General features: G+C 38.7%; 1 protein-coding gene across 15 annotated transcripts in view; it reads right to left on the bottom strand.

Moving 5' to 3' along the window:
* Positions 1-17,167, bottom strand: part of PCNX1 (pecanex 1) — a 129,681-nt gene that overhangs the window by 96,881 nt on the left and 15,633 nt on the right. For 7 of the 15 annotated variants that reach the window (XM_043548034.1, XM_043548036.1, XM_037900313.2 and 4 more), the window contains exons 3-7: positions 16,726-16,831; positions 12,300-12,345; positions 12,184-12,201; positions 10,596-10,685; positions 6,796-8,487 (exon numbers count right to left, since the gene is read on the bottom strand). In XM_043548034.1, the coding sequence (XP_043403969.1) occupies positions 6,796-8,487; positions 10,596-10,685; positions 12,184-12,201; positions 12,300-12,345; positions 16,726-16,831 (1,952 nt within the window). Of the gene's footprint in view, positions 1-6,795; positions 8,488-10,595; positions 10,686-12,047; positions 12,346-16,725; positions 16,832-17,167 lie in introns of those variants that run through there. The other 8 variants (XM_043548035.1, XM_043548037.1, XM_043548041.1 and 5 more) reach the window with 4 other exon arrangements.

The following is a 17,167-nucleotide window of genomic DNA, read 5'->3' as shown; positions in this document are numbered from 1 at the left end:
TAAAAACCATTTGGAAAGGGATGAGATCTAAATCTAATAAAGTTGAAAAAAAGAAGCCAGATTGTCAGAGGTATTTAGATGGAGATAGGTACCTAGACAGATTTCCAAAAACACTTTGGATTGTTTCTGGTCACTGTGGGCCAGATTTTCAAAGGTGGACAGATTCCTAGAGGGATTTTCAAAAGCACTTTGATTATGCGCTCAGCTCCCATTGATTTCAAAGTGCTTTTGAAAATCCCTCTAGGCCAGGAGTGGGCAAACTTTGTACATCTGGGTATGGAAATTGTATGGCAGGCCATGAATGCTCACAAAATAGGGTTGGGGTGCCCGGGGGGGGGGTGGGGGCGGTGACTCCAGGGTGGGGTCAAAAATGAGGAGTTCAGAGTGTGGGAGGGGGCTCCAGGCTGGGGCAGGAGGGGTGGCGTGAGGGCTGGGAGTATGGGCTCTGGGAATGAGGGGTTTGGGGTGTAGGAGGGTGCTCTGGGCTGGAACCGAGGGGTTCAGAGGCCAGGAGGGGGATCAGGGCTCCAGCTGGGGGTGCAGGCTCTGGGGTGGTGCTGGGGACGAACAGTTTGCGATACAGGAGGGTACTCCAGGCTGGGACCGAGGGGTTGAGAGGGTGGGAGGGGTGTCAGGGGTGGGGCAGGGGGTTGGTGCGTGGGGGGGTGGCTCAGGGGTACAGGTCCCAGAAGCAGCAGCATGTCCTCCTCTGGCTCCTATGCGGAGGAGTAGCCAGACAACCCTACTGCGCACTGCCCCGTCCACAGGCACCGCCTCTGCAACTCCAATGGGAGCTGTGCGGCAGCACTTGGAGCAGGGCAACATGCGGAGCAGAGCCCCCTGCCCGCCCCTATGTGTAGGAGCCGGAGAGGGGACATGCCGCTGCTTCTGAGAGCCGCACGTTGCGGTCCTTGACCCTGCTCCCTGGCTGGAGTTTCTGGAGCAGGGCAAGCCACAGACCCCACTCCCCAGCTGGAGCTTGAGGGCTCGATTCAAGTGGCTCATGGGCCGGATGCGGCCCATGGCCCGTAGTTTGCCCTCTCCTGCTCTTGACACCTGTCTACCTTTGAAATCTGGCCTATAGTGATCAGAAGCAATCCATCAATTCACTAACTATTTAATATTTCCTTTGTTTAATAAATCAGTTTTAAATGCAAAACATGTTTTGCTAAATTTTTCTTATGTATCCAGCATATTTAAGGTAGTTTTATTTCACTAATGAAAACTTCACTAAAGCAACTTTTTAAAATGCTATTGCTGTGTATTTTTAATTGAGTTTTTCCAGACAAATGTAACTGGACATAAATCAAAAGTAAAAACTAATCAAGTCAAGAAATGTGTCAGTCACCATTTTCTAACCCAAATGTAAAAAAATCAAGCATCTGAAGTGTATGTTAAGACAACTGCTTAAACAAATGTATATAGATACAGCGTACCTTCCATTCTAGAAAGAAGCAGTACAAATGTCGTGTAAAGGCTAAATTTGTTTGCAAACGTTGATACCAACCACTGAGAATTAAGCCTTTAGGAAGGTAACTAAAAAGCCCAAATGCAAAGCAAGATTACTTTTTAAATTATTCAAATCAAGGTTTCCTTCCTGCTGATTTAAATCAAGATTAACATTGGTGAATTTAAGTAGCTGCTTAAGATCAATCCACCCTATTTCAATCTAACGGACATACACTAGAGGTCTCATGTTATGACGTGTAAAACATTGGAGTTCCTAAGATTTATACATGAAAGCTTTTTAAAAAACAAAATTACTTCAAGCGGATTGCAATTCTATACTAGACCATATTATGATGGAAAGATTAAACTACCAAATTAAATTGATGGCTGCCTAGGTTCAAGAGATCAAACTAATTTCATTTGCTATGTCAAATAGAAATATATATTTGGTGCTTTAAAAAAATGCATGTTTCCAAAGCTGAAAATACATGAGCAAAACCAAATGGGAGGACATATTTAAACATAAGATTGTAAATAACTTTGAATTGTTTAAACATGCTCTATTACATTCAAAAAAATGAAAGAAGGCTTCATTCATTAAAATCCAAGGGGAAATGAAGGCATCAATTTAAAAAAAAAAAATCAATACACAGCAAGTGAAGCAACAGAGACACTGTAGACAATTGACAAGGGAAGCTGAAGGTTACCACTAAAAAATTCAGTGGTCAGTAGGATTAAGCATAGTAAGAAGGAATTCTTTAAATATGTCAGGAACAAACAAAATCCTAGCAATTGAATAGGTTTGACGTGAGACATGGATGTTGAAGTTATTAGTGATGAAGCAGAAGAATTAAATATTTCTGTTCTGTATTCAAAAAAGCAGGATGATGTATTCATACCTCACAGTGCTAATGAAATACTTTATTCCATCAGTAACTAGGGAAGATGTTAAACAGCACTATTAAACATTTTTAAATCTGCAAGACTGACAACTCACACCCAAGATTATTAAAAGAAGTGGCTGAGGAGCTGTTTGAACTCTCTCATCTATTAATGTTGATTTTTAAAAATTTTTGGAACACTGGGGAAGTACTAGAAGACTGAAAAAAGGTAATATTAGAGAGAGTTAACAGGATGATCTTGGTAACTACAAGCCAAGTACCCTAAAAATGAACTTGGACAAAATCATGTAAAGACTGATATGGGATGTAAATCAGTAAAGAATTAGAAGATGGTAGCATAATTAATGTTTTTATGGAAAACAGAGCTAAAACAAATCTGGATTTTTTTAGGACATCACAAATCTGATTGCGAAAGTATCTGTGTTAATATAATTAGATTTCTGTAAGGCATTAGAATTAGTCCCTCATGACTTTCTGATAAAAAAAATTAGTATTATACAAAGTCAATGTTGCCCACAGTAAATTAAGAGCAAATTGATGAAAGATCACAAAAAGTAACCGTAAATGGGGAATCCTCAACCAATAAAGTGTTTCTGTTGGGGTCCCACAAGTATCTGTTCTCAGCCCAATGCTATTCAGTAACTATCAGTGACCTAGAAGAATTATAAAATCATGTCTAGCAAAACCTACAGATCACTTAAAGTGGAAGAGTGTCCAATTATGATGGGACACGTCAGTTATACAGACAAAACTGGACCACTTCATAAAATGGGTTTTTAATACAGCCAAATCAAGCTCACACACCTAGGAACAAAAAGAACGTATGTCACACTTACAAGATGGTAGACTGTCCTGGAAAGCAGTAACTCCAAAAAGGACTTTGGGGTCACAGTAGATAACCAACTGAATATCAGCTTCCAGTACAATGCCAGAACTAAGAGGGTAAACAGGAAGTGTTGTATATGGTTACTAGTGAGACCATTACTGAAATGGTATGGCCAATTCTGGAGTCCACACTTAAAAAAGAATCTGCGGAAATCTGCAAGGATTCAGAAAAGAGCTACAAGAACAATCTGAGGACTAAAATACATACCTTATAATGAGTGACTCAAAAAACTTATGCGCAAATAAATTTGTTAGTCTCTAAGGTGCCACAAGGACTCCTCGTTATTTTTGCTGATACAGACTAACCCAGCTACCACTCTGAAACCTGTCAAGAAGATCAGTCTACTTAGAAAGAAAAGTTAAGAGGAGACTATCAGTCTACAAGTACCTACATGGGGAAGAGACTTCTGCTAAAACAGTTCTTTAATCTAGTATGAAAAAAGAGACATAACCAGAGCCAAAGGTTGAAAGCTGAATCTAGACAAATTCAGACTAGAAATAAAGGTGTAAATTTTAAACAGTTAAAGTAATTAGCCATTGGAACAACCCATCTAGGGAAGTGGTGGATCCTCCATCACTTGAAGTCTTTGAATAAAGACTGAATGTCATTCTAAAAGAAATGCTATAGTTCAAACAACTTAAGGGCTTGATGCAGAAATTATTGGATGAGGTTCCTTGGGCTGCGTTATAGAGGGTCAGACAACATGATCTGGCAGTAAGAATCCATTAAAATATTCCTTGAGATGCAGTTACTGTGAGTGATACGGAGTGGAGGAAAACACACAAAAAAGAGAACGATGGAAGTCAAGGAGAAAGCAGTAGATGCTTATTAGGTGGCTGGACATGGAAGCTTGTCCCAGCTTATGAAATCAATGGAGAAATAAAAACCTGAGACGTATAGCAAGGCACAGAAGCCTAGCATTGCCTTCTAACAGCTTGAGACAAGAATGTTTTAGCCCACTAAGATATGCCCTTCACACTCATCTCCTGACGTCCTCCTAACCCACCAGCCCTGAACTGAGTTCAGGTGTACTAGGTAGCTCTCCATAACTAGAGCACATACTGTACAAATTTTATCACTTTCTCCCAAATATTCTTCTTGTTCATCCAAGCAGCCTATTCAGAGCATTACGGATCTATGCCAGAAAACAGGCATTTTGGCAGGAACAGCAAATGGAAGGACTTCCCATGTTAAACAAAATCTTATACTGTACAGCTCACCGCAGTTAAGTACCAAGGAGTCAATGCCTCTTGGTTTGGTATGCATTGTCTTCATAAAGGGCCTGTAAGATGGCAGCATATTTCTACTATCAATGTACCACCTCTTCCACAAACTAAAGGTGATTAGTGTTCACACGAAAATTAAGATCAGTCATCTTTAGAGACAGTGTATTGTATCCATCCTTGTTTGCACATCAGAAACCATTCAAACAAGAACACTTACACTAAAGTAGTTTGACTGTACTAATAAAAACCAAAGTGAACTTAAACTAAGAAGAGTGCAGTTATGGTCAGAACAGTGAATACATACATAGGCCCTTTTATTAATCAGATCTGTTCCCAGTAGGTATTAAAATCAAAACTGCTTACTACTTTAGTGACAAGGGTGTTTTTACTATGTTATAACCATGTTAATCTTGAACTATTTGTGAAAGAACAAGCTGGATTCTTTCCTGACTCAGATTGCTTCATTAGGTGATTTGTTAAGTTCCAGAACTCATTACTAATGACTAGAGCTCGGCGTCTGTCACAGAGGTCGTGGAAAGTCATGGATTCCCTGACTTTCCACAAGCTCCATGACTTCTGAAGCCGACCCTGGAGACCGCTTGAGCAGTGGTCCCGGGGACGGCGGGAGCAGCCACAGCTCAGCGGCCCCCGGCAGCACTCCCAGCAGCAGCCGGAGCAACTGTTGCTGAGCCCCATTCCTCATAGAGCAGCAGACCCCCCAGGCACACCCCCAAGTAGCAGATCCCCCTCTGGAGGCTCCCCAGATAAGATTTAGTCAGGGGTATTTATAGTACAAGTCATGGACAGGTCATGGGGCCTTGAATTTCCGTTTATTGTCCGTGATGTCTCCATGAGTTTTAATAAAAATACTCATGACTAAATCGTAGCATACTAATGATAGACAAGCTAGAAAGAACCCAATTTGACTTGCAGATTTCACACTAAAGGCAACTAAACAGGACCATACATATATTACAAACCAAATGAAATTTGATCAAGAATCACAGACCCTAATGCCAGTTTCACAATAATTTTTCAGAAACTAAACGTACTTTAAGTTATAAAGCTTGCTTCTAAACTAAAGGCAGTAAAGGGATAGTATGAGTTGTGTTTAGTCTTCCAGATGGACTTTAAACAAATTCCACCTAACAAGATGAAATATTCGCTACCTTTTATGATTTAAGCAAACTTAATACTTGCTCTAATAAAGGTAATTTAATTACAATTTCTTACAACTTAATTACAACTGTTTATACAGGCTGCATCTACCTACACACTTGAAGTTTTATAGTTTTCATGACTTTCATTAACAGGATCCAGATATCAGAGATGAAATCCAAATTTAAAGGAAACTAGAAGTCAGACTGAAATAACCAGTAACTATACAGAGGTCCTGAAAATCCTTATTTCTGGTCCATTCAATTTCCACAATCAAGTGACAAAAGTCAACCTTCTGGTTTAAGATAGCCAGTTTGACAAAATGACTCATGAAAGCTCAGAAGCTGAAACAGAGATGATTGATTGATACTGATGAAATCCTCATTATGAAAAAAAACAGAATGGTACATCCCTATGTTCACTTTGTCTGCAACCGATAAGTCAAGTTTACATCTCAGGTTCCATCAGTAATCCAAGCAATTTTAAACAGCAAGAGGAAGCTACATTCCCCTCATTGTCACTGGAAGGACTGGGTTGGCTCATAATAATGAGAAAAAAAAAACTAATCCTGATGAAAATGACTTTGCTCAAACACCTTGGTAACAATGCTAATGCAAAAAAATCAAACTCCTATAAAGAATTTGTGAAGTAACTAAACTGTCATGAGAAAAAGCAATTCAAGACACAAGGGCAGATTTTTTTTTTTTTTTTTTTTTTTTTTTTTTAAAGTTTAGTGCCAAACCATGCTAGACAATTCCAATTAACAGGCACAGAAGGGTTATTCTTACAATTTCAAGTACCACAAAGTCTTAAAAAAAGCTTTATAATTTAACGTAGGATTTTTTAAATTTGTTTTGAGAGCAATCGTGAAGCAGGTCTAATCTCAGTTACAATGATATAACCCAAAGACACAGTTTTGGTAAAAAAACCCAAAGAATATTAACAATGGATTCTATAATATTTCATTACATGCCCTTACACACAGTCCCAAAAGTTGTGTGTCCTCTAAAACACAGAGTTTCCATGGGGAAACTTTTCTTGTGTCTCCAGTAAAACTAAAACCAGAACAGGATGAAGAACTGAAGCATAGTTTAAGTCAAAGAGCAAGTAATCATGGATACCAAATTTAGTAGCAACATGTGGTAATGCTACCTCTGGTAGCTTTTTTACTTACCTCCACCAGCTGATTCTTGCTCTTCCCCTTCGGGAAACATAGTTTGGCTTGGCAAGCTATTCCTAGAACGAGTGACTGACTCTAAATGTGAAGCCCTTCCCAATAGAGATAGCTCATCTAGCACCTCTCCCTCTTTGGCTTCCAAATCTGATTTTGAAGTGGTTAATTGTTTTATGTTACCTGGTGCCATTAAGCTATTTGGGTTATTTAAACAGGCTACAGTACCACTGTCCAGACTTAATACTCTGGCACGACTCTTCACACTGTTAGTGCTAGAAGTTCGACGTGTTGAACGTTTTTTGCTAATTCCTTCAGAGCCTAAATGGGCTTTGTGGGTGTTCAAGTCTGTGCCTCCTCTTTCTTTAACGTATTTGGTCTTTAGAGCATTGTACTTGCCCTCAGGAGACTGGCATGAATGGGAAGTGGTGCTGGAAGAGCTATCACTGCTGAACTGGTGGGCTGACTGCATGCTTGAGGTCCTGCTCAAGTCACTCTGATCACTGGAGTCCTCATCATGACAAAACACAGTGCTTTGGGGTTTGGTTCCAGACACGCCTCGAAAGGAAACGTATTCCCTATGCCGGCTTGAGTCAAAACTACTAGCCCGTTTTTTTCCTGTCCGTCTCCTGCTCGATTTATGAACAGAAGCTGTCCGGTGGAGTAAGTTAGAGGATTTAGGTCTTACATCTCCTTCCTTTTGTTTACCACCTGTTTCTTTACAAGTTCTTGAATCAACTAAGGCAGCCAATTTCTCACTCTGATCATCTCTTGTTTCAGCAGCCTTTCCAGGTGGCCTGTCTGTTTGTGTAGTTAGTTCATTGGCATGTGGGTTCTTATTGGCTTCTTCTGAAGCAGAGGCACTAAGACCCCTTTGACTGTGTATCTCATCGGATGTGTTAGAATCCTTTGCTTCTTGAACACCACTATTAGTGCTCATTTCTACAGCAGTCCTTTCACTACTAGACCTTTTATCCGTAGCAGAGCTACTGTCATCCTCTGAGTCAGTACAGCAGTCCTTTTTCTTGCTGTTCTCTCTCTCTTCTCTAGGAGACTCCTCATGCTCTGACAACACATTTTCTACATGAGTTGAACTGGTCTGCTCACTTTTGTAGCTACTGATGGTACTGTTCGTGTCACGATCAATTCCACTGCAATAGCTTTCTGTTGAACCACTACTCCTACCACTCAGGCTTCTCAGACTGTCCACGCTTTTATCCGCTTTCAAAGATTTGCTCTTCCCACTCTTGGCCAGCTGTTGGGGGCTACTACTTTTCAGGATGTCATCTAACTGAAAGACTCCTGAAATACAAGAGTTCTCAGCTAAGGAGTCTTTGGATCCACAATGGGGTTTGGAAGCTTCTAACTCACTGACTGGATCTAGTCCTCGTCTTTGTTGATAGAGAGGGAAGTCATTTAGAGAAGCATCTGGAAAAGCAACAGCAGAGCTAGAGGTCCTTGGCACACCTCGTGGTCTGTGATCTTTTCTATAGGAGTGGGAATGCAAAGGTACAAGAGAAGCCACTTCAGTGTCACATGCACTAGACAGAGACTGATCCACATGGTGGTTGTTAGGGAGGCACACTTTATCACTGTTGTCCCTTGGCAAATCCTGTCCAGAGGATAATGAAGGCTGGATGGAGACAAAGGAGTCATTGGAGATCAGATGAAGAATCTTCTGATCAGCTGCCAAATCTGCGTAAGTGTACATTTGAAAATATTAAAGTCAGCAAGACATACAGCTTTGCTTTTCTACTACCAGGTTACAAAAGAAACAGTTCAGTAAAAAGTTAGTTAGTTGCTATGACAGTAATAAATAAGTTTTACAGGTCCAGTTAGCTAGACTGCAACATTTCAGGTTCTGGGAGACTTGCTGAGCAGTAAGTTAGTAGATAATGCCAGCAAAAATACAAATATCGCTGCAGCACTCGTGTGAGAGTTAAACATGGGCTACATTACCAAACACTAAGAAGTAAGATAGGACTGTGTCAAGACAGAGCACAGTTGTACATCATTTGTACTGAGATTTATACATCTTCAGTACTTCAACAGAACAGAATTATTAAACATTATGTCCCATCACACCTTATTATTGAAGGTCAAAAAAGCGATTCCTCTTCATTAGTGATCTTTGTCACATATTTAATGTTCTTTGATACAGTATGTGCATCAAGTCCCTTTTTCTGTAAAAAAGGATCAGATCTGCTCCTTTGTAGGAAAATACAGTAAATGTGACTACATTCACAATCTTACATAAATTAGAAAAAGTGATCAGAACAGTCACTGCAATAAGACCCCATGACTGAAGTGACTTAAGTAGATCCAAAAGATATGCAGAAAAACCCATCGAGTGCAATAGTTTGCTACCATAGACTATAAAATGCTATTAACAAATCTGCATGCACTGGCAGCGAACAGCTGGATCACACTCCACCTGAAGGGGAAGTTATTAGAATTCTTCTAAACTGCAGTGTTGACTCCCAGATTTAGGTAAACAAGTAGTTACTACTTATTCAAAATTGAACTGCAGCTCTACTCTGGAAAATGGTGATGTAAAAAGTGTATCATGAGGTTTCATGTGTCTCAACAACTGTAGTATCACATGCACTAAAATTACAATTATTTACATTATATTTACAGAAAGATTTTGCCTTCTGCCTGCCTTGCAGAAAGCATCAAGAGTGAAGCTCTTTTTCTTCTTGTGCATTACCACCAATATAGAAGGCCTGGAGGCCAAGTTAGGCCAACACAGTTACCACCCCTCATTGTTTACAGTGGGTTCATACAAGTGTAACTAACTGATTGGAACTTAATACATAATAGATCTGCCTATGCACAAGAAGGAGCGGAATCCAGATGACTCTTAGCTAGCACTGCTAAGCTGGAGTAGAAAGCCTGAAACTTACTTGTCAGCGAGGCAAATAGTCATGACTCTGAATACACAAGGAACCTAGCTACTGGGTAAGATGGTGCAATTTATACTTAGCCATTACTTAGGTGCACTCCTCTGAAATATGACGAAGAGAAGTCATGAAAAAAAATTCTCTAGGCTGCAAATTTATACTAAGCTTCACATCTAACAAGATTTTTTCATGGAGTTATAAACCCATGAAAACAGGTTTAAAAATAAAACTACTGACAACCATAGAATATAAGTTAACATGCAATGAAAGGATGCATGATCACACATTTTCAGGCATCACAGTAATAGCTCCTCACACATACTGCTGCAACATGCAGTTTCTGATCCTGCAAGCATTTTGCTATAAATATGCCCTCAAATACAAAAACCCACTCCAAAATCTTACTAACCTTTTGTAATTTGTACCCAACTACACCAGCGTCATGCCTTTTAGAGGGTTTTCAGTGGCAAGGGGCCAGAATGTACAGCATACATCCAATACCTTTTGGACGATGCCAAAAAATTGAGCATGCATCCAAAGGGTGAACTTCAGAGGACGCACACTGTATATCCCAAGGGCTTACTGTAATTAAGAAAAGAAGAAACTCCAAGACACCATGTTTTTGGTTCCAGCTAAATAATAAATGAGTTATCCACATTCTGTCCAGCAGTATCAATAGTGACACAACATGAGCTTCATGTAACAGACCCTGACATTTAACTGAAGTGTTAGTTTTTTTGTATGACCAACAATGAGGTTTTGAGTTGTTCTAAACTAACTTTTATTAAAGTGACATTAGGCGGACTGAATAGCCCCAGTGAAGTGCATAGCGATATAGAAGTTTTATGGCAATCATGGACCATAATGCCAGATTAAAGCACAATAAACCAGAAGTCCCACCTTGTTCTTCACTCCCTTCTTTACAAAGACTACAACTCCGGCCAAGACTTAAACTGATATCATCAGAAGTCTTCGCAGTGTCAGTATCTCCTGTATATTGTAAAAAGCATATTAGTGCTCAAAATATTAACTTTTAAATCTATTGAGGGTACACTTTAAAAAAAATATTTATCTTACAAGACGCTAAACATAACAAGATTCAAAATTTGCACTAAGACCTCAGCTTAGTCACTTTGCTTGAAAATGTTTTAACTACCATAATTAAGTAACATAAGATTACTGTAATAGAAAGGAATTGAAGAAAAGTGTCTACTTTATCAGTTAGTTTTACTTTGTATATAAGCAGGTTCTCCTTTTCACTGTGTGGGTCTTCAATATAGCAAGTGGGAAGGGAAAGGATATTCTTACAGAGAGAAAAAGGAAAATGCAAGCCTGATGAAAATTTAGTTTTGCTCAGAGGTGAATAGCTGAAGCGACTTTTTAAAATTTTTTTACTAGACTTTAAATTTACAATATCCCTTAAAATAAGCTTGACATGCAACTTCACAAAACAGCAATCATGTCAATTCTCTAATAGAAGACGGAGCATATGAGGAGTTTGACAGGTAATGCAGTAAGCTAGGTTAATCATGCTAGCTTGACTGTATTTTGCAGACAGTAAGTTATTTGTTTTTAACAGTTTGTTTTTTTAAATAAACCTGTAATAAGAAATGTTGCCTATTTTTGAAAGCAACATTCTGATTAATGAAGACTAGCAGAAACAAAATGCTATGACTTTCCTTGAGCCTTGTTTACATTAGGGTTTTTAGCCACTGGAATAAACTGTGACTTACACTGCTGCAGCTTCCCCAGTTTGAAGCCATGTTAATCTGCACTGGTACAAGACAGTTTACACTTTTTTTTTTTTTTTTTTTTTTTTTTTACACAAATAAATTGGTCAGTCTCTAAGGTGCCACTAGTACTCCTTTTCTTTTTGCGAATACAGACTAACACGGCTGCTACTCTGAAACCAGTTTACACCAGTGTACAGCTTCTCTATCAGAATTTTGCACAAATACAGCCACACTAGTGGCTAAAAACTATGGAAGGGTGAACAGAACCATGAAGAGGATAAAAATGTACATAGATTGACTAGCAAGGCAGGGAAGAAAACCAGTTATTTCCTTATTTAAATTAAAAAGTTGCACATTTAAGGAGGCCACCTTCCATTTTGCCTGTTACAAATAATCTTTTCCACTAAAATGCATTTTAAAATAGTTATTCTGGACAATACTTCTTCTCTCCTTATTTGTTGGATCCTTAGCATCCAGTAATATCACGTTAAAGTATTGGTCCACCTGCTGCAATGGATGCAGGGGAAGTAATAAATGAGTACTTGAAAGGATAGGGAGCGAGAGAGAGGAGAAAAAAGTCAGGTAAGCACCTTTCTGGGACATGTATAAGTATAGATACCTTTCAGGAAGTGAGACAACATGGATTTCTATGCTTTCCTTTCCCAGTGAAGTTTTAAAAAGTTTCTCTGCACTTGTAATTACAACGCCCAAAGAATTAAGAATTTGTCCAGTCAGCACGCAGTGTACTCACTCACCCCTATAACAATGGCAGGCTGAAAGATAAAGATGGTGGAAAGGATTTGGAAACATCACATCGACACTGACTTGAAATGCTCCTGCAAAGCAATATTAAGGATAGGCAGAATCTTACCTTTGATGGTTGCTGTTGTTCCAAGACGAGATAATCCTGATCCAATCTGGAAACAGGGCATATTAAAAAAAAAGGAGGAAAAGAAGAGTAAGCCTTTTCCAAGTTACCCGGCACCTGCTGTTTCATAGCGTGGCAATGTGTGTACATTATTTACCTATACACGTAAGGGAGATTTTAGGTGCCATAAATTGGGCACCTAACAATCCTTTGTGTCTTCACAACTGTCTGTGAATGATAAGCCATCTCATTTATTATATCTATTAAAGAGTTAACACTAAGGCTCTACCTAATTTGCAATATTATGGATCCCACAATATTAGGCTTCCATTGCAATTTTAAGCTTACTTTGCACAGTCCACAATTTTGCATATATTTTGAGGTTTGCAACACACACTTTTTCTCCATTAATACAGTAGAACCCCATTTATATGAGCTGATAGGGGCTGGGGCTCCTGATGTCAACCCCAGGCATTAATGACAGTAAAAGAGTTCAAGCAAAATGTCTGGTTATCAAAAAAAAAATATTCATAACAATACTTGAGTGTTTACATTGCTCCAGCAATTTTTTTTAAAACAAATAGGTCTTCTCTGGCTTTTTCAAATTACCGCAATTAATAAAGGTCCATTATTACTTTTTCCATGATTTTCCATTTCTTGTCTGCAACTCAGCCGCAATTACTTGACAATCATCCCACAATTCAAGTAGGGCCTTAGTTATTACCAAGTGACATTCTTTTCTTTATAGCAACTGGAAGTAGAGACTTCAGTCTTTTTAAATATGCAGACTTTAACCTGACAGCTTCCCTTTAAATTATCCAATATTGAAATAAACCACAACATTGTTGCCAGGCTGACAAGCGCCAGGCTATAGATGCCTGTAGAGATGAAGCCTATAATGGTCCAAGAAAAAAAAATTGATATTGAAATATTTGTCCCTATTTCCTTTAACCTGTTTAAAATAATAATCAGAGACATACTGGTGATGAGGATCCAGCTATGCAATACTGGGAGTCTATATTGTCCGAGTTATAGAAGACAGCTTTGGACAACTGGTGATCATGACTACACTATTAAAGCATAAATCTCTCTGACAAGCTGCATGGCTATAACTGATTGTATAGATGAAATCTTAATAAGTTATGCTGAAATCCCAAAAGCATATTCAGTATCAGAACACAACTCATTTACTCAATCAGCTTTGTTCCTGGCAACTACTTCTGCAGCATATAATTAATAATAAATCTGAAAAGTATTACTATAGTGCCTAAGAAATCAAATCACAGACCAGGATCCCATTGTGCCAGGTGCTGTACAAAACAGAACAGAGTCCCTGTCCCAGAGAGATTACAATTTAAGCATTTTTTTTAATTTTTTTTATTTTTTTAAAGATGGAGGATACACATTAATTCTAGCTTTGTGCTCTGGACGGTTCAGTAACAATAGCATGCGTTTATGCAGCTGTGAGAAAAATTAAGAACCCAGATTCATAAACTATTCAATTTTTATGCATGAAGGGCTTCAGTACTCCTAAAGTGATGAAACCCTTTGAAAACACAGAGCTGACCCTCTTGGTTGGTTTTGCTGCTACACTCCCAAGCCACTTCCCAGTTTCCTCATCCACCACTGCCACAGAATCCTTCAAAAACAGACCAGCGGCAACAAATACCTCCTACTGTGTTCTGACCATGTGAAGTTATTTTAGCCTGCAAATTAGCAGGCTCTCTTTTTGCTGTTGCCCCCACTCGCTCAAGTGGTTATCCCACTCTCCACCACATTACACCCTTTCCCTTTATGAAAAGGATTTAAGAACAAAGTTAAAATGGCTGATTTCCAGCAAAGGGGTGACAGGAGAAACCAAAGTCCAAAATACCTTACCCTAAGAAAAATCTGTAACAGATTTGAATTTGTTTGATAAATCTTGCAGAGCAGTAGCTGTTTAATAGCTAGAGCTTGTGTTCTTATTATGTTAAGAACTTTTAGCTTTCTTCACATATTTTGCTTCAAATTATCTCCATTAAGTACATAACTTAAGAAAACAAATACATTCAAGATACAAGTTTTACTGCGCAAAGCCAAAAAATGCTTTTGTCTTTGCATCACATTTGCAACCAACCACCAGTTAAAAAAGCAAGACTTGCTTAATTTCTAAAGAAAGCTGGATATATTTCTTTACCTTCAAGCATTACAACTAATATTTTATTTCAGAATGCTCTCTTTATGAACTATGTCTTCACTTTACATGAAAGCTGCAGGAAGGTATATAATCCACTTTTTTGAACAATTCAGTGGAGTCGAAGTTTACCTCATTAGTTCTATTAAAAAGCCATACAAGCATGCAGACAAATTCTGCTTCCTCACTCAACACTAGAGCTGAATGAATAACTGTTTTTTTCCAGTTTGGTGACTGACACAAAAAATCCAGAAAAATATTCAGTTAATTTTGAACTGGAAGTGTTTTTAGGGTTTGGGTTTTTTTTAAAAAAAACAAAAAGCCAAAACAAAGATGGTTCAAGACAAATGAAACAAGATGTTATTTAGAATCAACATTTCATTTCGAAACAAACTTCCAAAACTGTTCCTTTGAAAGTGTAAAAATGGAACAGATTTCCCAAAAAAATTTCAGCTGAAACTATTCATTAAATTCAGCAACTCAAATCTGCAAATAGTTTCAGCGTCCCAAAAAATGTATTTTTTTGTGAACTTTCTATCCACTGAAAATTTTTTGTCGAGCTCCACTCAGCACTACGGAAGGGAAGAGGTCGAATACATAGTGATAGTAGTATACTTTCAGCTAAAATAGTCATTAACACATTAGACTAAAAAAAAGAGAGAAGCCACAGGAATTTACTTGCTATAAGCATTTCCACTATTCTGCTCATGATTTACTGGTTTGAAAAGGAAACTATCAAGGTTGACAGGCTGAAACTTGAAAATGGAAGAAGAGATGGAAAGAATATAGAGCAGAAAGCAAAAAGGAGTGGCAGCTGAAAACAAAGGGATTATGTAAAGCACCATCCTTACTTCATCTTCATGAAGAAAGGAGTAGGTCATACTGCCACAATCCAGCTATTTTCTCCTGTAAATCTTGCTGCCTTCAAGTGCTTTGCTGAACAAGCAGAATTGGTACATAAGCACTAGAAAAAGTTAATTCCTCCAATGCATTTAAGACATACACAAGGCTCAGGTGTTTACTGCCCCTATGCCCAGTTAATATTACAGCTTCCATGATTTGAGAATAGCAGGTCCCAATTTTTCCAGCACAGATGCAGCTTTAATCCATCCTCCTTCTCCATTATGGAGCCAAAGAACACTGTGCAGTTAGCATTAAAACACACAAGAATGGGTCACAAGCAGCAAAAAGCAGCTTGTGCCCTCTCCATGTGCTTTAAACACTACCAGTCATACCAGTGCATCAAAATCACAGAGGAGTGTTTATAAAGCCACAAACTTAAGTTCCCTTCAAACTTGGTCTGCACCTATGGGGGAAGATAGATATAGATGTATATGTGTATATATATAAAACCAACACTGGTTTAAAGAGCCCTCTTGTTATTATAAGAATATATTCCTCCCACAACCCCAAAATACTTGTTCTATTTAAAAGATGAAATGCTAGCAGCAAGTTCTTACAGTCCTGCCCTGAGGGGAAGGGAGAGGAAAACAGAAAGCCATGATACCCACTTTCTGCAAGATAGGTGGACAAGACAGAATGACCAACCTTCTAAAAAGTGAGTTTCCATGTTTAGTGAAGGAAATAATTCTTTGCTGTGAACATACTGAAAATCTGAAAAATTCACACAACCTTGCCATTTTGGCTACAGCGGCCCAAAATTATAACCCCTCCCCACCCTGCTTCCCCTCAAACCTCCAAAAAACGTATCAGAGGATTAAAGTAACTGGGACACTGACACAGTTCTTCTTGGAGATTTAGCGTTTCTCCATTCCCACCAGCTTATCTTGCTCTGTTCCCTTTAACCAACATTTATGACTACTGACCCTGATATGTCAAGAGTAAGGTCTCTCAAAAAAGCTAATTAGCACAATGCGAAATAGCCACACAAGGTAGTAATGGAAAAAACTTCCTAGGAAGAAACTTCCATTCAATTTTCTTAGCAACTTAAATGAAATTTGCCATTTGGGTAACTAAAAAGGTTAATTTAATATGGAAGTCCTAGGTAAGAAGTTCCCAAAGAAATGAAGTTGTAGAGCTAATGGAGTAGTAGGAAAGAAAAGACATTTCAACTATTGGTCCTAGGGCACTGAAGAAGTGTTTTACAAAGAAACTAAAAAAAGAACAGAGTGACAGAACAGACTGTTTAAGTTTTTCTTTCGATGGAAAAAAGGGGGACCGCAAGCTTACTGGGAACAGCAACAAAGACTGCAGTAATGATTAGATAGCAGTAGTTGGATTAGCTTTAATTCCTACCTGGTTGTTTGGGTCTAGAGCAGCATAAGAATTGCGTGAACTGCAGCCAACTGGGGGAGTGGCTTCTCGTATGAACTCAGACATCTCAATCCCTCCACCAGGGTCACTAAAGAAAAAGTAAAAAGACAATACGATGTTTTTAAACCACTATTCCCATTACCTTTACTCATATTTGCTAGTAATCCAAAAGGCACAATGTTTCAGGTCCTCATTTAATACAGGCTATTTGGGTTTGGTGTGGTTTTTTTAAACTTCAAGGTATGTGAACAAATAGATACCAAAGTACATTTTCTACTTCACTTACCATCTGCCATGCTAGGAGGGTTTGGTCACACTGCAGTCTGGCTATTTTGGACTTGTGCAAAGGCTCTTGGAGACAATACAAAGCAGTCCCTGAAGACATTCTAATTTATGCTGGGAACTAGAATGGTCCCCAGCCACC

This window comes from Chelonia mydas, chromosome 6 (assembly GCF_015237465.2).
Source record: "Chelonia mydas isolate rCheMyd1 chromosome 6, rCheMyd1.pri.v2, whole genome shotgun sequence".
Taxonomy (NCBI): domain Eukaryota; kingdom Metazoa; phylum Chordata; order Testudines; family Cheloniidae; genus Chelonia; species Chelonia mydas.
This window is presented reverse-complemented; position numbering and strand designations above follow the sequence as displayed.